At 39.7% G+C, this 21,274-nt stretch overlaps 1 protein-coding gene across 1 annotated transcript in view; it reads left to right on the forward strand.

Annotated features, from left to right (window-relative positions):
• The first annotated feature begins 439 nt into the window (after positions 1-439).
• LOC149145504 (nuclear pore complex protein NUP35-like) overlaps positions 440-21,274 on the forward strand; it is a 100,681-nt gene continuing 79,846 nt past the window's right edge. The window contains exon 1 of the mRNA XM_089447859.1: positions 440-1,155. Coding sequence (XP_089303985.1) covers positions 617-1,155 — 539 coding nt within the window. The 5' untranslated portion in view covers positions 440-616. The remainder of the gene's footprint in view (positions 1,156-21,274) is intronic.

The following is a 21,274-nucleotide window of genomic DNA, read 5'->3' on the forward strand; positions in this document are numbered from 1 at the left end:
GATTAGACAGGGCTCGTGTCTTCCTGTACTATGCGTTCATCTTTAAACATTTCGTGGATCCCTTAACCACATTTATTGTGACCGATTACCATGGCATGAAATGGTGGCATGACTATAGTCATACATAAAACGGGGTACTATAAGGCATTAAAATCCCTGTATCATGGGATTTATGGCTTGCCGAATCCTATAGGTCAAAAGAAAATATCTGTATAAATATACTGCTTTACCAAGTCACAATGCGAGCTGACATTGCATACAAGTAATCAATCACACTGATTAACATAAGTCATTGAATAAATTTATTTATTTTAATATTAAAAAAAATCATAATTTTACACAGTATTGATTCTATGCTATAAAAATTAATTACTCCATATTAATTCTATGCTATAGAATTTAAGCGGGAGTCCGCACCTTGAAAATATGCACAGGCATGCCCATATCCATTCTACTTCCACTGTCCTAAAACCCTAAGCTCCAAAAGTCAAAACCCCGTGTTTGAAAAGTAGCGGATAAAGCTTTTCGAAGCAAACATTCAAATACGAGATTTGAGGAGCTTAAACAGCTCATCTAAAACGGGGAGTGGTTCCGATCTGTCAAACTTGGAGGGAGGATGAGCAGCAGAGTCCAGAGAAGCTCCCGCAAAGGAGTGTATCATTCACAATTCTACAGAGACCTCTCCTCTCCTGTGAAACTCGATTTCGCAGCCCAAACTCAGCCATCGTCCTCCTATTCATCTCCATGGCGTCACACCTTCGACGGACCCGATCCTCCTCCACCTCCCATACTTTCTCTCGAAGAACGCCACGATTTCCCGGCCGACGGGCCGCCTCCAGATCACGAGTTCAAAAGTCCGGTCCGAACCTCATCACCCTCCTCCCCCACGATATTCGTTCATTTCAAATCCACTACCCCCGTTGCGCAAGGCGAGGCAGCACCGTCAAACTTTCAGACTCCCGGGAGTTCGAAGTGGAGATCTCCTCCTCTATGGGACGGTGGAGAGAAGCAGCAGGAAAAGTCCCCTGTGTTGCGTGATGGGCAGCAGCGGCAGGAGCGTGGTTTATTTACGCTTTCTCCTCCTCTAGATACTGTGCGGCCTGAAAACCAGGCGAACGGAGATGCGAATGACCAAAACTGGGTCGTCGTTTATGGGTATGGTTTCGGTGATATTTTTAATAAATAAAATGCTTGCTGGAAACTTTTTTACACACATTTAATGGCCAAGAGGGCCTCGAAATTGTAATTCATTCCAGCTCCCCTAAATAGAAATCCAAAAAAATGGTCCAAAGTGTGTGCGTGTATATATATTTTGAAACAAAGAACATAAAATTTCAAGAAAATTAACTGCCATTCATAAACTTAAGTAGAAACGAGAAGCCTCAAAAAGCAATGGGTATGAAGCGTGGCTTGCGATAACAACTCTTTCTAAGATTTGCGATGGCCATCAAATAGGCATAATAGCCTATACCAATGGCGTTACCAACATAATAGCCTTATCCTCAAGAATAAGCATATCATTACTTTCTTTAAGTCTCCTAATACCATTCAACGGACGATGGGATCTGTTAAAGATACATTAGATCCTCGGCATTTTAAGGGCGTTTACAAGGTATCAGGTTTCGGCAATGAATTTTACCTTGGAGAATGGGGATGCTCCGTCCAAGTGAATACTAAAGAACACGAGGTTGATATTCACCACTATAGGATTTGCATCTCAGCCCTAGCAGAACATTCTAACTAGATAAAACACCACATTTGCCTGAGCGTACTGAGCGATTGCAAAAGTGGATCATTATTCAAAACGACATTTAGAGAAGCCATTGAGATTGTCAAATATCCTGCAATCTTAAATTGGGATGGACAAGTAGAATTTGTAAGAGTTGGATATCATATATATAGAACCGACAACGAGCGAAAGATGAAATCAATGTTCTCTCATCTAGGTCAACGTGGTTCTGATTATGTTGATTCTGTATTAATAAGCAAAAGATGGCAATTCACGCAACTCCAATGATTGTTCGGAAGATGAACTGAGATTCATAATGGTTTGAAATGTTGACACTAGATCAATTAGTGAGGGATTCCTGAAAATAGTAGGAAGGAGATAAATTTTTTAGTGTAGAAGAAGACAGCATTTTTTTTTGCAACAAGTATAAAGGAACATGGCCATTGCAAATTTGTGGCAGGTGATGTAACGAAGTCATATGCTTTCATGACTAACAGTGAAAGTAGCAGCAACAACAACAATTCATTGTGGCACCAAAGATATGAACACATCAATTTTCTCTATCTTTTCTCACCAACGAACTGCAAATTGATTACCATATACAAGAAGGGAGGAAAGATATATGCGAGGCCTTCATAGCAAGCAAACAATAAGAAGCAACTTCTGAATATGACAAAGCTTGGAGTGCTAGAGCAATGTTGGACTTAATGCATTTTGACATTTGTGAATAAATGTAGGCACTGATGATGCATACTACTTCTTATGTTTTATTGATGACTTTGTTGAATTTCCACAAAACTCTACAACTACTTAGATGAATAACTGAAACTAGTTTTCTTTCACCAATATACAAAGTTTCTTAATAATTTGTATGCAGTGGAATAAAAATAGAGATAAAGACACATGCACAAATTGACACACTCTTCTTAGGAACCCAATAGGGAAAACCTGCTTTCTTGATGTGGCTATTTTATTGATTGTCCTTGGAGCAATTGAATTTGTTACAAAGCAATTTGTCTCTCTTGAGAAACCATTCTGCTTTACTCACAAACCTCAGTTGATACAATTGATCTTGGCTTTCCTTGATCACTACTTTATCTTGGTTTTTGCACACAATTGATCCTTTGCTGCCTCCTTGACTTGCTCTGCAAACCATGTATTGCTTCAATTTTGCTCCTTCCTTGTGCACTTGGCCTCCTTATTCCTTGCACTAATCCCCTCTTTCCTAGCACACTTTTGGCCCTATTTCTTAGCGTACTTGAGTGCCTATTTTTTTAGGACCCCAGCTCCACACAACCTACGCACAACCAATTCTCCTAATTCTAGCGCACTTGTGCCTACTATTCATTAGGACACAATTCTTGCACTCCATAATCAAGGCTCTCTCACAAACTTGTGAGCTTTGTCTTGTCACAAACCTTTGCGCACAAAACAATGTAATTTACTTGTGCCTTCGCCCTTCCTTTATAGATTCCATCCATGCTAAATTAGGCTAGTTCAAATATAGAACTCGAGCTCTGATAGCGAGTATTGAGAGTGTTACTCGCTCTCCTTCCAATCATCAGTAGAGTTGTTAACTCGTGCTCACTCCAATCAACATTGGAGATCTAACTCACTCTTCCTTCAATCAAGATTGAAGGCTAACTCATTCTAATTGCCTCCTTGTCCTGTAGTCAAACTGATGAAGATTCCACTTAACTAAAGCTCCAACTCTACGCATGCTCACTTGATGATTATTCCACTAAATTGGAAATAACTCATCCTAATTGAAGTCTAACTCACGAGGACAACTTGAGGCCTTCACTAGCTAAGGCACAAGTCAGAAGACCTTGCTCGCTACATTTTCAACATACTTCTCTAGAAATATATGGGTTATTTCTTGCGGAATAAATCTGATGCTTTTTTTTGAGTTCAAAGCAATGCTCCACCACGTTTTCGGGATGAGGAGCATGTAAGTGGGGGGGATGCACATGGGGGGAGTGTGGGAGTGTTACCCACCACTTGTGGGTCTCCACTACAGGAGAAATTTTCTCTTAGATTTGTCTTCTCTTTCTTGAACTTGGAGACACTTGTATACTCTAAAGCCTATTATGGAAGGGCATACCACTATGAAGTGCCCACTTGGTTTCATGATTTGTAAACTCATTTGCTCATTTACACTAATGATTTTTTATATTTGAAGGTAAGGACACTCCTTGAATCTTATACAAGATTGCAGGTGGGTCTTCATTATGGGGTTTGGTCTCCCTATACAGGGTCCAAGCCCTCCAGAGGGTCATATTGGCATTTGTAGGGTGTGTATTAAGAGCCATGGGCCTTCACTATAGCAGAGAGCAGATAGCTTCGCTATGGGATCCTTTAGTGCCGACCATTGATCACTTGTGTTCCACCTATTTGAAGATGATGATACACCTAGACCACCTTGCCCAACCGACTACACACTTGCACCACACACTTCTCAGTTGATGCAGGGTCCAAATGGGGTTGTGTCTCACCATGGGAGACAAATGGAGGGCTTGCATCATTGTTGCAACGCTTACAGATGGAGTATAGGCTTGTTTGATCCACTTGGAAACCCATGAGGATCTTTTTGTGCCCTAAAGCCACTTAGGAGCACCACAAGTCATTTTCTTGGAGATCAAGGGGCCACCCCCTTTATCACTATATTTGGAGCCTTTCCACCCATTTTGGCACATATTGGACTCGACTTGGCCTTTCAATGGCCGTCCTAGCGACCTATCTATCATTTTGGCCATCTTGAGAGGCTTATTTTTCATGTGATGGAGCTATCTTGGTGGGCCTGACACGAAGTAATGTTATTTTGCACATTATTTTATCATTAGGGGCATCATTAGGCCTAATTACGCAAATCGAACCCTTAAGGATGATATATATGGATGAGAGGATCATTCTATTCCTCATCATCACTTGGATTTGTATCTATCTCTTTTGAGAATTTTGCTATACCTATTAAAGGATGAATTGGAGAATCATTGATGCACTTTGGTATTTGGATATCTTTTCTTGGCTTTGGAGCTTCGATTTTGTCTCTATTTGATGGTTGAATATACTCACTATACTTGTAAGTGCTATTTTATGCTTATCTTTATCTCTTGTACATGTGTAATGTATGGAATTTTCGCTGATGAAATCTGAATTTTTGTCCTAATTTATTGTGAATTAGTCAAATTTTGATCTTGTGAGAGTATTGCATATGTTACATGTTTTGGTATAGTGAATGCATGTTCATAGGGGTACATTATTTCCATAATTGCCTTAAGAAGTCACTAAATTGCGGCAACAAGAAGTATAAATTCCTTTGGTAACCTAGTAGCTGCCTTTAGGGTTGTGCGAAGTTGCTAGAGGATTCCTTGATTGGGTAGAAGATCTCCAAAAAGTTGAAAGCACATTGACTCCATTCTTCCAATAGGCTAGGCACTGATCTTATCCTTGGTGATCACCTTAACGAATACCTTTTTCACCTCTTTTCTCCTTTCTAAGCCCTAACCCTAGAGGTCTCCTTGGGCATCAAGCGAAATCCATTATTGTTAAAGTTGGCAACTAGTGCCAAATTCCACTTTGGACAACTCATTTGATAGAGATAATTATTTCTTTGAATTCCTTTTTTCGAGAGGACCAAAATCATCCTAAAGATCACCAAATTTGGACAAGGAGAAATATGTTTTTGAAGTGAAGCTCACATGTGCAAATTGTCAAAGTCGACCACACCATCATGTAGGCTCATGAAGCCCAAGAGGCATGTCTTTTGACCTTACATTGATTCATATAAATAAGAGAGACCTCCAACCTCATTTGGCATCATTTCAACTCAACAAAATCTTCTCTCTCCTCATTTGATTGGGCTGTACAAGTTGAAGGCAACTATACTTCTCTCACACGTGTGGATTTCAGGAGGCATCTTTTGACTGTGCTGACTTTTTATTTTCAGCTGAAGTTTGACCAATGTTGACCAAGGTGATTTTGAACATATTTGACTGTAATTTTGTGTGAGAATCTCTGTTTCAGCAAGTTGCATTTATTGGCACAAAAACCAAGGATTTTTGGGCACTTTGACTTGTGTTGACCGCAAGGCTCACTTCAGTTTCATTGATTTTGATTGTTGTTTTGTCGACTGTTTTGGGCTGACTTTGACTAGCAAAGAAGCTCGAGTTTGACTTAGGTTGATCGAGCTCAAGAGGGGAAGTTTGACTGTTGATTGTTGACTGGCTAGGGCTGATTTGATTGCTATTGACTAAGAGCAAGATTTCAGATTTTATAGGGCTGTTTTGGACACTAATTTGGCAAGTTAATTTTGACTTTACTTTGTATTATTGTACTATCTCTCTCTTTGCTAAACATTTGATATTTATAATAAGAAGAATTGATCAAAGGTTTTTCCCATCTTGGTGTTCTTCACTGGCTTGAGCCAAATACTTGTGTTCTCTTGTCTTCTACATTTTATTGTTCATGTTCTATCTATAGTTACTGTCAATGTGATTGCTACTGTAAATTATCATTGGGCTAATAATCAGACATTGAAGTAATTGTTGCAAGCATAGAACGTACCATTGTTATCTAAAATTAACAAGGTATCAGAGCCTAGGTGAGGACAAGCCAAGCGAGAGAGAAAAGCAATTACCAAGATATTTGTTGGATGGAGATTATTGGACAAGTCTCTATGGTCTATACATCTTACTTCAAGTCTGAGGAGAAGCTTAATGACAAATCTGACTATAATGCATGCAAGATGACTTTGGACCTAACTTTGGAGGAACATGAAGTATTGGACTATGTGCAGGGAAACGTTTTGGAGCCTCCTTCAAATGCATCTGTTGCTATGAAAACAAAGTATAAAAAAGGTGACGTCAAAGCAAAGAAAATTTTGATTTACTCCATGCAAAAGCATTTGGTTGCCTATATTTCTAATTTGGGAACTTCTAAGGAAATATATGATAAGTTGGCTGGGATGTTCAAAGTGAACAATGCGAATCAAATGCCCTTTCTCAAGAACAAGTTGAAGGATATCAAGATGGACAAAGGGGAGTCTATCCAATCCTACTTCATGAGAATAACTCAAATCAAGAATGACTTGCTATCTAATGGAGAAGTTATTGCTTACAGGGAGTTCATTCTCATTGCTCTTGGAGGTCTTTCAAAACCTTGTGATATGTTTACCACCACCATTCTCAACAATGACAATATACATGGTTTCGATGATTTATTGGCTAGATGCACTCAAGAAGAGACATGAATGATGGAGAGAGATAAGTTTTCCAATGGAAATGAACCTACTGCTTTCTCCGCTCATGCGAAAAGGAAGAGTGATGTTGGTCCAAGGAGACAGGATCAAGGATCTAAGAAGGGATTCAAAGGAGGAAGAAAAGGAAGATGCTATAATTGTAATAGGTTCGGCCACTATGCTACAGAGTTCCCTCACAAGAAGAATCCTCCAAGGGATGGTGACAACAACAACAATTATAACAACAATGGCAATCTAAGAAACAACAGGTTCAACAACAAAGGAAAGAGAAATGCCCCAACTGCTCAAAATGGAAATGGTCGACCTTCCAAAAGGACAAGAAATGCCAAGTATGATGAAAGTAATATTGTAGAAAAACAAGATGAATTCTATCTTATTTGTGCTCTATCTACTACCTCTCCTCTGGATACTTTGGATCATTGGTTGATTGATAGTGGAACCTCAAGTCACTTCACTGAATACAAGGAGGCCCTCTCAAATTTAGTTGAGAAGAAAACTAATCTAAAGATCATACTTGGAGATAATGCCACCTACCCCGTGAAAGGGATAGGAACTGTCACTCTTCACTTGAATCAAGGTCAAACCATATATCTACAAGAAGTGTTGTATGTGCTTGATTTGAAGAAGAACTTGGTGTATATTTCTGCGATGGAAGATAAAGGATTCAAGGTAGCATTTATTGATGGAAAGGTACGTATTTGGCATAGAAACTCTAAAAATGCATTAACTCTTGTATTTAGGGTTGATGGTTTCTATCAAATTGGTGGAAGTCCGTTGGGAGCTTTGGCGAGTGATACTTCTCTTCAATGTGAATTATGGCACTGAAGATTTGCCCACTTACATTACAAAGACTTACTTGGGGTAAGGAAGATGGTCACAGGTATGCCCAAGTTTAACATGAACCATGAAAGAGTTTGTCAGGGTTGTCCAATCGGGAAACATACAAGAGGACCATTCCCTTCTAGTGAAAGTAAGACAATCGATATTCTTCAAGTGATACTTCTCTTCAATGTGAATTATGGCACTGAAGATTTGCCCACTTACATTACAAAGACTTACTTGGGGTAAGGAAGATGGTCACAGGTATGCCCAAGTTTAACATGAACCATGAAAGAGTTTGTCAGGGTTGTCCAATCGGGAAACATACAAAAGTGAACCATGAAAGAGTTTGTCAGGGTTGTCTAATCGGGAAACATACAAGAGGACCATTCCCTTCTAGTGAAAGTAAGACAATCGATATTCTTCAATTGGTCCATTCTGACCTGTTTGGTATCTTGCCCGTAACTTTATTAGGAGGATACTTATACTATGCAATATTTGTGGATGACATATGAAAAACATGGATCTGTTTCTTGAAGAGGAAGGATGAAGTGTTCAAATGGTTTCTTTCTTTCAAGGCATTGGTGGAAAATCAAACAGGGAAGAAGATCAAGACATTGAGGATTGACAATGGAATCGAATATGAATCAAATGAATTCAATGAATTTTGTAGAGGCTGGTATTAAGAGGAAGACAACTGTTCCATACACTCCTGAGTAAAATGGTGTTGTTGAAAGGAAGAATTGAACCATCATGGAAGCCACCTGTGCCATGATAGATGATCAAGGTCTACCGAAATTCTCATGGGGAGAAGTTGCCAACGATGTTGTATATGTTCAAAATAAGAGTCTACATCAAGCTTTGGATTTCAAGACACCCGAGGAAGTCTTCACTGGTAAGAAACTTGATGTTTCTCATTTTAGAATCTTCTGTTGTTTGATATACTTTCATGTGCCTAAGGAGAAAAGGAATAAGTTGGAAGCTTTTGGGAAGAAAGGTATATTCGTCGGCTACAGTGAAAATTCAAAGGCATATAAAATCTATGTACCTGGTCAAAGAGATGTGGAAGTAACTCGTGATGTTACCTTTGATGAAGACACTGCCTTTGGAAAAGCCAAAGATCTCCCCATCTAAAGGAAGGATGATGACGATGCTGCAGAAAAACAAGACGAACCTCTGATGGATGAGCCTATGCCCGATGTTGATGGATTGATGGATACTATTGATCCACCTTCTGGTGATCCCTCTACCTCAAGGAAAAGACCACTATGGCTCAAAGATACTCTCGAAGATGCTGAAAGACATATTGCTCCAAGAGGGACATTTTGCGAAAGTAAGAAGCCTAACAAGTATCAAGGGTACTTGGTTGCCATGAGTACTATTGTTCAAGTGAACCTTGCACGTTCGAAGAAGCTGTAAAGCACCAAGTATGGAAAGACGCGATGAATGAGGAGTATGAATCGATCATAAAGAATGATGCCTGGGACGTGGTACCTAGACCTAAGGACAAGTCTATGGTCACCTCAAAATGGCTTTACAAAATTAAACTTGGAGTTGATGGAAGTGTTGAAAAATATAAAGTCAGGGTCGTAGCTCGTGGTTTCTCTCAAAAGGAAGGAGTGGACTATGACGAAATATTTGCATCGGTTGCTCGATACACCACTATATGATCTATAATTGCTTTTGCTACAAATCAAGGATGGATGCTACGTCAAATGGATGTCCAGACTGCTTTCTTGCATGGCTCACTTAAGGAGGAAGTCTACTTGTAACAACCTCAAGGGTTCGAAGTCCAAGAGCGAAGGACACATGTATGCAAGCTAAAAGAAGCCCTCTATGGGTTGAAGCAAGCCCCTGGGGCTTGGTATGAGAGAATTGATAGCTATCTTATGAAGTTGGGATTTATTTGGAGCTATGCTGATCCAAACTATACTTTAAGGTTGAAAATGACATGCCTCATTTTTTGGTCCTTTATGTTGACGATCTCTTTCTGATTAGTGTAGACCCTTTCATTTATCAATGCAAAAGGGAGTTGGCTTCCGAATTCAAGATGAAGGACCTAGGGCTGATGCATTACTTCCCAGGCCTGGAGGTTTGGCAAAATCCAGGCGAGATTTTCCTTTTTCAAGGAAAATACATTGTGAAGCTGTTAAAAAGATATGAAATGGTGGAATGCAAATTTGTGACTACAACAATGGAACTAAAGTTCAAGAAGTTATGTGGAAGTGTTGCTGGGCCCGAATTGGCAAACCCTTATGAATATAGACAACTTGTGGGGGCCTTGATGTTCTTGATAAACTCTCGATTGGACATATGCTTCGCTGTAAATACTTTGGGTCAATATATGGTTGAGCCTTGACACATACATTGGGTTGCTGCAAAGAATCTCTTAAGATATATTCGCGATACTGTCAACTATGGGCCGAGGTAGACTACTGGGAATTTGAGGCTACATGGATATTCTAAAGCTAAATGGGATGGCAGTATGGTGGATAAAAAGAGTACGTCTGAATGTTGCTTGTCTTTGGTATTTGCTTCAATTTCATGGATGAACAGGATGCTGAAATCAGTTGCTCTAAGCACCGTCGAGGCTGAATATATTGCAACTAGTATGGCCTGTTGAGAAGTTATATGGTAGAGGAAGCTCTTCAATGAGCTATTTGAGCACGTGCTGGATACCACTGTTATCTATTGCGACAATCAAAGTTGGATTCGCCTTTCAAAGAATCCTGTATCCCATGACTGCACCAAGCATATTGATATCAAGTACCACTTTATGTGGGATATGGTACAACAGGGAGCAATAAGGCTCCAACACATCAGGACTGATGAGCAGGTTGTTGACATCTTCACGAAGCCCTTGGGGAAGGTCAAGTTCTTAACCTTTCAAGAGAGACTTGGAGTCGTGGAAGGACCCTCCCATGAGGGTCTCGCTTGAGTTGGACATTGAGCTTTGTGAGTTTCTGGGGGCTTGGGGTACTTCTTGGAGCTATGTGTGACCATATGGTGAGTGGTTCTCTTTCCCCTATACGTACGTTGTGTACAAGGTGAGTGGTTCACCTTCCCTTGTGATACCCCATAATGATATATTAGAGCATAGGGTGAGTGGTTCACCTTGCCCTATTGATATATGCATAGGATGAGTGGTTCACCTTCTCCTATGGAATAAGAGCAAGATGAGTGGTTCACCTTCCACTGCGGTGCCCCAACAAACATCCTACCATTGTAGTTTGGGACTCTTGGGGAGTACCTCTCATCTGGCCAATGAGTTGGGAAAAAAGGATAGGGACCATAACACTACAGACAGACACATCATGTATTGCCGTACTCCTTATGTCTAAGATGCATGATGTTCAACAACTTGATCACTCAAGATCAAGTCAGATCGGGGTTCTACCCATAGTTTTGTGGACTAACTTTTGTCAGTGGAGAGTGGAAGGTCTTGTGACTCCCTCTTGGTCGATTCTTCTTATTATCTATATAAGTGTTTAGCAGCGCTGAGACAAGATATAAAGATTGTACATGACGACAAGATGGCATGATGATTGATGGTCAAATATTGGCAAGTGGAATTCTCCCTAGTTGAGAGGGAGTTTTAAAGTTGGTAACTAGGGACAAATTCTACTTTGGACAACTCATTTGATGGAGATAGCTATTGCATTGAATTCCTTTTTTCGAGAGGACCAAAATCAACCTAAAGTTCACTACATTCAGACAAGCAGAAATACGTTTTTGAAGTGAAGGTCAAGGTCGGCCACACCATCATGTAGGCTCATGAAGCCCAAGAGACACGTCTTTTGACCCACATTGACTCATATAAATAAGAGAGACCTCCAACATCATTTGGTATCATCTCAACTCAACAAAATCTTCTCTCCTCATCTAATTAGGTTGTACAAGTTGTAGGCAACTATAATTCTCTTACACGTGCGGATTTCAGGAGGCATCTTTTAACTGTGTTGACTTTTTTGTTTCAGCTGAAGTTTGACCAACATTGACCAAGCTGATTATAACCAGAGTTGACTGCGATTTTGTGGGAGAATCTTTGTTGTAGCATGTTGCATATATTGGAACAAAAACCGAGGATTTCTAGGCACTTTGACTTGCGTTGACCACAGGGCTTACCTCAGTTTGATCGATTTTCACTGTTGTTTTGGGTTGTGACTTTGATCGACAAAGAAGGTTGAGTTTGATTAAGGGTAATTGAGTTCAAGAGGGGAAGTTTGACTGTTGACTGGTTAGGGTTGATTTCACTGTTGTTGATTGAGAGCAGGATTGTAGATTTGACAAGGCTGTTTTGGACAATGATTTGGCAAGTGAAATTTGAATTTGACTTTTTATTATTGTACTCTCTTTACTGAACATTTGATATTTATAATAAGAAGAATTGATCAGGGGTTTTCCCCATCGTAGGGTTTTCCCTAGCTTGAGCCAAATTCTTCTGTTCTGTTGTCTTCTGCATTTTATTGTTCATGTTCTATCTACAATTACTGTCAATGTGAATGGTTATTGTGATTGCTATTCGAAATTATCATTGGCTTAATAATAAGACATTGAATTAATTGTTGCAAGCATAGAACATATCAATGTTATCTAAAATTAACAATTATAGTCATCCATTTGAAGAGCGAGTTGGGATACAACTACGCTAGGGTTTTTCCTAGGTCCTCACAAATTTTGAAGGATTTCTCACAACTAGATTTGGAATTATTCCAAGCCCTAGCTCCAATTTTGTTCTTGACCCTAAGCTTCCTTGGTTAGTGCCTTCTTGAAGGGTCATTACACTAAAAAATCAAGCCAAATTCAATTTCATTGATCCTCTTCTCCTCCCTTGCTTGGTCAAGGTCTTTTGTTTGAAGTTTCACCAAAAACCCTTGCTCTTGTTTGGGTCCCCTCAGGGCTTCCTTTGTGGTCCCACACCTTTTTTCTCATTATTTCACAAAGACCACCTTGGAACCCTCTTGCCCTAGGAATCTTAGGTCCATGGCATCCCTTATCAAGCAATATCGCTTAATCCCTAGTTCTAGGCTTCCTTCTAAGCCTTTATTGGATAGCCCTACACCTTGCTTCTTGAGGAAGTAAGCTCTATCATTTGAGTCTCTCCTATGAATGGGATTTTGAAATCACTATCTTTCCATCATTGATATACCATTCATAATGATTTCCCTTACACCCGGACTCCTCCCATCCGTGAAAGTCCCTAAAGAGCAAGGGACATTGATCAAGGTGATAGTGGGTCCTTGTCGAATTGTTACCACTTGTTCTAGCTGTTGCCCCTTTGGAATGCCTCCTAGGACCCCTCCTAGATTGATTGGTAACAGATACCATGTTAGCTTTTAAAAACCCAACAACTAATTTGATGTATTTTCAAAAATAAAGGAGCTGGACTGGACTTTCAAAAAGCTTACATCAAATAGACTAAGTTTTTCTAATTGTATAATGCAGCGGAAAATGACACTGAAGACACAAGCACATAAATTTCTCAACGCAAGAATTTATCTAGGAAACCCAATTGGGAAAAACTTACAAAGTGTGTGTGTTCTTATTATTTATTCTCAGCAAATTTTTTTCTTAGTAAATTACAATGAATAGTGAGAAACTTCCCTTCTTTCTAAGAAACCCCAAAAATTTTATCTACACCCAAATTGGTCTGCGCACAACCTACTCAACCTCTCCTCCTGCGTGCGACCTTGTCTCAACCTCCACATTGTATGGAATCGTATAGGTTTGTACTGTCATTTGTGTGGTTTCATTGAGCTGAAACTCCGCCTCTGGCTGTAGAAATCACTTAGCTGGAAAATCTAGATGATTACAATGCTTTTTCCTGCTTTTCTTTCACAACCTCAAATCTTGACCCTTCTTCAGAATTTTTGCTTGATGTAGCAATTTTGTAATTTCGGCCTTTTTTGAAATAACCCTAGTTCACACATGTGGCTAGAAGATGGACAAATTTGCCTCCTTTCTACTTTGCTTGACTTGACTTCTTTTTCTTGTTATTTCGGCTGCAAAGGAGACCTTTTTTGGCACAAAACTTGATCCTTGATGGTGGTTGTAGTTCGATACTTGTTGCTGCAGAAGGATGCCTTAATACTTTGCATGTGTGAGGAATATAGCCCAAAAAACATACCCAAAAGTGCTTCGCTCTTCCTTCCTTATGATAATGATTATAGGATGTGTGAGATTCCCAAGAATGCTTCAAGTTAGGAACCCTTCCTTGGATGAGCTAGGGTTTTGAGGTCTTCTTTGATGCTTGTAATATTTCCAAGATGATCTCTTTATACTTTGGCCCTAGAGTAATCCTTCTTCATGTTGCCCTTCCTTGATGTAGTCACCTTTGTCGTGATACCATATTGAGAAATGTAGGGGGCAACAAGTGTAAGAGATTTCTCTTACTTTGATAACTGCTTGTGAAGTATTTTTAATTTACTAGATTAACTTCTTTCCTTTATTATTATTAGTTTTTTCTATCATCAAACAACTATCAAATCATAAAGAACAATGAGACAATAGGACACAAGATATAGGTGATAAGCTAGGGCCAAAACCTTTCCAACAGAGAGGAAAATCCATCAGAATACTTCTCTTCTTATAGAATTTCAATTGACGAATTCCAAGAACTATGACCCTTGACCAAGACCCTCCAAGACCAAGTCATCGTTCTTGATGATCTTTCTTTCCAACAACAAACTTCGACCTTTCAACAACTTCTCTAACAACTTCGATTGCAGCAACAATTTCTGCAACTTCGACCTAGTAGCTTCACATCTTTGACCTTGATGCAGCTTCAACAACTTCGACATAGTAGCTTCATAGCTTCGATCTAGAGGCATCTTCATAGCTTCATAGCTTCGATGCAACTTCAAGGCTTCGATGCAACGTCATAGCTTTGACCTTGTAGCGTCACAACTTTGATGCAACGTCATAGCTTCGACCTTGCAGCGTCACAACTTTGATGCAACTTCATAATTTTATCTAGCCCTAGAAAACTATAGAAACCCTACCGAAAAAGAGAGAGGGAGAGGCCCAAAAACTACGATCTTGATCTTCTTCTTCTTCTTTGTCCTTTTCTAGCTTCTATCTTGAGGAGATCGAACTTGCTTGAGTGAGTGTGCAAATGAGGTCGAATTCCTTATTATTTATAGGCTTGTGTGGGGTACGAATTGTTATCTTGAGGCCGACTAGTCCCTTCATGTAAGTTGACTTTATCTTTTTGTCATGACGAGGTCTTGGAGGGTCTTTTGACTCAATTTTTTCTTACAATATGTAACAAGCCCAAATGGGTCTTCAATACATGACAATAACTTAATTGACTTTAAGACAAACCTAGAAGTACTCAATGGGTGCTTGTCCTAAAACTAAATTTCCCTTGAGCATGAAACCCATGCCTCAAGAATATAAATAATAAATTTATTTTTCTCTTTTCATTAAATACATAAAATCATGATTACATATGCCATTACTAAGACTGAACCTACTTACATATTTCAACAGTAGTTGTTTATGTATATGACACCTAGGTGTATAATTTTTGGAGACTAATGGTGGTGTGTTGGTGTTACAAATGAAGTATGTCAAAAGGTTGCTGGAGAGATGTAGAATGGTTGATTGTAAATTAACAAAACATATATGGAGGTCTAGTTGAATTTATCAAAACCACACATGACCTTGAATTGACAAGTAACTCGGTGTATAGACAGTTGATGGGAGCTTGATTTATCCCACAACAATTGGGTTGAAACTGAGCTATGCAATCAACTACATTTCCAGATTCATGATGACTCTTAAGGTTGATCATTGGGTGGCAGCGATGGAATTCTATGGTACGTAAAGGTACCTTTGAGCACAACATCCTCTATGGAGAAGGAGAGGATTTGTAACATAGAGGCTATAAAAATTTAGATTGGGTTGTTAGTTTTTGTAACATCAGAGGTGTTCTAGTCTCGAAACTTTGTGGAGAGGTTACAACACAAGAGTTTTCCATAACCTAGAAATCTTTCTCACTGTTGCTTAATAATAAAAACCCTCAACTCCTGCACCGATTTTTCCAAGTTGGGCTTTTCTGGGTACTTTTGTTGAAAAATATGTGTCAAATTTATTATTTGTGTATGCCAATGTTTTCTTAGTTTCGAACACTTTTATTTTTCGTACTATTTTTGTGAAGATTACACTGTGATTATCTTGTTGTTTTTGTAGCAATAAATTGTTAAATTAATTTACAGTTAAAAAAATAATTCTAGTTGCTGCAATTGTATTTCAATAGTGAAATTTTCACATGGTATTACAGCAATTTTGATCAGATAGGGAAGCTTAGAAGCGAAGACAAAAATTCGTTGTTTAGAGGGAGCAACAGGACAAATTCCTGGATGTTGCGTAGAGCCTAAGCCAGACAGTGCGAGTTGCTTGAGCAAGTTCGATATTCAGTGCAAGTTGGCAAAAAAATTTGACTTGCCAAAAAAAGTGATTCCAATAGGCAGAGGGGGCAGCAATAGCTCAGATCTTCGCTGAGCAGATTTCTTGTTTTGCGCAGGAGGGTTTTGCAGCAATTTGCAGTAGCAGAATCAACGTCGGGTGGAAGAGAAAGAGCACACAAAGAGAGAAATTTATCTAAGAGGGTTTCTAGCCTAGAAATCCAATTTTCCCAGTTGTAGTCCGCAGTTGTTGCAGAGAGTGTTTCTCACTCCAAGAGGGTGTGCGAATTGCAGATTCAACAACCAAGTAGAGAAAGAGGGAGATCTTCGATTAGATTCAGAGATGGCCACAATTGGGATTACAGATCAAGATAGGTTGGTGGGAGCCTCCAACTTTGTCATCTGGAAGGCTAGGATGTCCTTCCTTCTGGATGAATATGGCATGAAAGTCTCTGCAGAAAATGTTGTGGCAAAACCTCAAGATCCAGATCAGTTGAAGGAGGTCAAGAAAGAGATAGCGAAGGTGAAGCAAATGATCCTGGATGGAGTCCGAAACCATATAGTCTCAAATATATCTGACATGAATATTGCCAAGGAGATGTGGGACACTCTCGACCAACTATATTAGGATACTTCCGAGCAACAAAAGATGTTCTTGCAGGAGAAGCTGAGGAGCATTCAGATTCAGAAAGGTGAAGGCATAGATCCCTTCCTCATTAGGATTCAGGAGGTCGATGATCAACTTGTAGTCGTTGGGGAGGTACCTCAACCGACAGAGCTTGTATGGTTGGCATCGAACAGTGTCTCAGAAGAGTGGCAAGTCTTTGTCCAAAGTATCTTGGGCCAAGACACATTGTCTAGATGGGACAAGGTGTGGTCAAAGTTCTAGCAGGAGGAGTTGAGGCGAGCTCTATTAAAGAGCATCATCAATGGGAGCAACAACAAGGGCATGAAGGGTGAGAAGGAAGAGGAGACTGTGGCCCTAGCATCAGAGGGTCAAGGGGAGAAGAAGAAGAAGAAGGACCTATATATGGTCAATTGCTTCAGGTGTGGTGAGTTTGGCCACTACAGTACCTAGTGTCCTCTTTGGAAGAAAGACAAGCAGGAGAAGCATGACCAGGCGAGAACATTTGTAGAGATAGACAAACTGTCCTCCAGGATGGAGAAAGATTTTGCCATGCTTGCAACTATACCTCCAGGAGTGAGGTGGGGCGATATGGAGCTATAGTCCCAAAGTTGCGTAGAGGTTCGACATGGTCCATTGAGGTGTCCTCCTCATGGATCATTACCTTGCTACGGGGGCCCACAATATTCAGTAGCAAGATGGATGAGTGTCAGTAATGCAATCAAATTCCAGAGTGACAGTTGCAGACTAGTTGTAGTCCAGTGTAGATGAAACGATGACAACAGAGGAGGTGGTTGAGTGTAGAGTTAGCAACAACGCAAATTCTTTAGTTGACAATGCAGAGACTAGTAACAATCAGATGCTCGGGAGACAGATGCATCACAGAGACACAGTTGATTCATTATTTTGGATGCTTCTCAGTTGTAGTTGCTGCAGTTGCAACAACAACAGATGAGAGCGAATTGCAGTGCAGATGCAGAGATGGCAACAATATAGCAATGTCAGTAGTAGCACAAATGCAACACTAGAGTTGCGCAATAGTTGGTGGGCAGTGGCAACGTGACAGAGGGTGATACAGAGACAAGGTGTTGTTGCAGTAGTACAACACTAGAACACCTTCTTCGCTAAGAGGGAGTGTTAGTTTTTGCAGCATCAGAGGTGTTCTTGTCTCGAAACTTTGTCAAGAGGCTAAAACACAAGAGTTCTGCATATACCAATAATCGTTTTTGGAAATTCCACCTAGAAGTGCCTCAATTAGATTATTAGCCTAGTTTTAAATATTTTCTTAGTCTAAACTTAGGAAATGGTTTAATTAATCAATATTAATCTAGAAAGGTGAGAAACATCTAGAAACTCACACAAAATGTCTAAGAAATAATCTCAGCCATTGATTAAGATTTAATCTTGGCAGTTGGATTACCAACTAGGGATTTTAAGAAGAAGTCGATGGGTAGATGGAGGAATACGCTCGACACACTTGAGGCACAAGAGATCAATTTCCTTCAGTAGTTCAACTTTCCAAAGAGAAGAAGCCGGAAGAGTTCGAGCCAGAGAAGGGAAGTAGTGACAGACAGGGGCACAGATAGTGAGTCCGGAGGAATTTCTTCCAGTTCCGGAGAGTCAGAAAGAGGTGTTTGAGATTTTCTCCAAGAGGTTGCGCAGAGGCAACGCAAAGTCTCAAGAAGGCAATTTTATCCAGCTGAAGAGGAAAACGTTTTCAGTTCCAGAGGCAGGAAAGTTTTCTAGAGGGTTGGAGAAGCGTTTTGCCTGTCAACAGCAGGCATGATGGCTAGATTGGCAGTTGATTCAGGCAAATTGAGGAACTGTGCTAGGGTGATGCAGGGCTTGCGCAAAGCTAGTTGGACGACTAACTTTTCAGAGGCAGTTAGGTTTTGGGATTGCTTGGAGTGAGTGTAAATTCCCTCAGATAATTTTTTTTAGTGTTCCTCTTGGATAGATTTGCCAATTTGGCGATATTTATTGTACTTAGAATTTCTCACTGCTGCTTATAATAAAAACCCTTAGCTGCTGCACCAATTTTCCCAAGTTGGGCTTATCCGGGAACTTTTGTCCAAAAATAACTGTATCAAATTTATTGTGCGTGCCAATATTTTCTTAGTTTCCAGCGCTTTTATTTTCTGCAGTATTTTTGTGAAGATTGTAATGTGATTATTTCGTTGTTCCCATAGCAATAAATTGTTAAATTAATTTACAGTTAGAAGAAATAATTCTAGTTGCTGCAATAGGATTTCAGTGGTGAAATTTTCACATGGTTAGGGTTGAGGAAGTCTACCACAAGCTAACTTTTGGCCTTGGTATAGGTGCACACTGGAGTTTCATGCCTAAGTAAGAAGCAATGTCCAGTGTCACTTCCCTCTACTCAAGCATTTTATATTTTCTAATGCATGATTGCAGATATGCATCCAAAGATATTACCTTGGCTTATCTAGAATGGATCATTATATTATTTATCATCTATCTCGTTGCTTTTAGAGTGGAAAAATTGGAGGAATCAACTTGTAGGATCATTTTTAATGGCAAGTCCCAATTCTCAATTTGGAGAATTGGGGTCTAAAACCTTTCAGAGCCATTTTGAGGCATTGTATCACAATTTTCAGGGTCAAAACTTTCTTGTTTTATTGCATGGTCTCGACATGCTGATCTACAGTTACAGACCTTTCCAACAATGCAAGAATCATGTCAAATGGAGTTCATATGTATAAGTTATGCCTCTCGCAAGTGACCTATTGTGTTGACCACCATGTTATGAGTGGACGCCATGTCAACCCCTACTACTCATGCATGTTGGGCTAGCTATGTGTGGACTTGGATGTGTTGAGAAAACCAATAGGGTGGCAAGTTAATTGATTTCTCCTATTATGTCAGTATCTTGTGATGTTTCATTATTATTATTCTTTCTTTCGATTTATCTTTTCTTTATCATCAAGATTAATGCCAAACAACAAATAGAAGAGGACACGAGATATAGACACGTGGCAAGCGCAAAACCCCACTCTAGGGGAAAACCCAGTGAAGAATTCCTCCCTTAGTAGATTCAAAACAAGATGAGACGACCAAGACCCTCACAAACTAGACCAAAAACTACTTCCATCCATCAAGTCAACCTTGACACATCATGTTTCAGTTCTGTGGCATGATAGTTCCAAACAAGGTTCAATACTTCAATTCTGTGATGTTCCAAATGAGATTCAGTCCTCGGTACTGTGGAGATAACCCATTTTCGGTCCAGCAATGATGACAAACACTGCAATACTATCATGTCTCGGTCTTGTGGTGACAACACTAGTATCAGTCCTTGGTCCTGTGATGAAGGCCCAATCTTTGGTTTAGGCATGTAGTTATTTAACCTTCTTGTCCGACTTCCTTCCACTGAGATACACCGAATTTTCTTCCATCATATTGCACTGAACTTGTGTCTCTCTTCTGCTTGTAGCTAACCGAACTTGATCACAAAAATGATCCGAACTCCTCTCTGAAATTACCGAAACCATGTCTCTGAGGCACACTGAACTTCATCTCTGCAATATCCGAACTCTTCTTTGAAATTTTCACCGAACTCACATCTCTACGATTTGACCAATGCTCACACTCCTATATATAGTTGTTTCCCTCTGTGATGTGCTGACATGAGTCCAATTAATGAAGCCGACTTGTTGACTGTTTGTTTGGAGGCCGACTTGCAAGGAGACTTGATGCAGGAAGATTTTGTCCAAACAATATTGATTTTTGACTTGAATAAAAATCCTAAAGCCTACAATGGAGGCTTGACCTATGATAATTGACCCAAACATGAAAGCCATGGTTTAACAAGTCAATTCAATTAATAATAAAAATTTCTTTTGCTTTCTTTTAACAAATATATTTCATTTTTGACTTGAGTACAATTTATGAAGACCAAACCCAGTTACATTCTTCAACAGGATGAAGACTTTAGAAAGTTCAAACTCGCAACTCTAGTTGAGGGTTGAGGGAGTCAAACCTTACCCCTAGTTGGCTATCAGGCTATGTTAAATACGGGACCACTAGGAGTAGGGTTCCATTCTATGCTATTGTATTTTGTTCCATAGTTTAACAAAATGATTGGGAGTGGGAAGTTAGAGAACAAAACATAGGGGGTTAAGGTTCTGTAACAGGCTTGTGGGGCATTTCAATTACGGAATCGAGATGCAAGGGGATTCTTTTCTCCTCCTTGGTTCTAGCCCCCATTCATAGGTCTCATGTAACTCCATAAAGAGTATCTCTTCCATTGTACTTGCTTATTTTCATACCGGCGAAAAAGAGAGCAAAGTAGCCTCACCTTCTAGCTGAGTTTTTTCTCATAAGGGTTTTTCAGTGAAAATTTTATGTATATTGTGGATGGTGTGTGTATTTATTTTTGTTCTATATTTCTCACATCTCAGCTAATATATTTA

This window comes from Pinus tabuliformis, chromosome X (genome assembly GCF_031772625.1).
Source record: "Pinus tabuliformis cultivar Carrire ecotype Pingquan chromosome X, CPIR1, whole genome shotgun sequence".
In the NCBI taxonomy this organism is placed as follows: Eukaryota; Viridiplantae; Streptophyta; class Pinopsida; order Pinales; family Pinaceae; genus Pinus; species Pinus tabuliformis.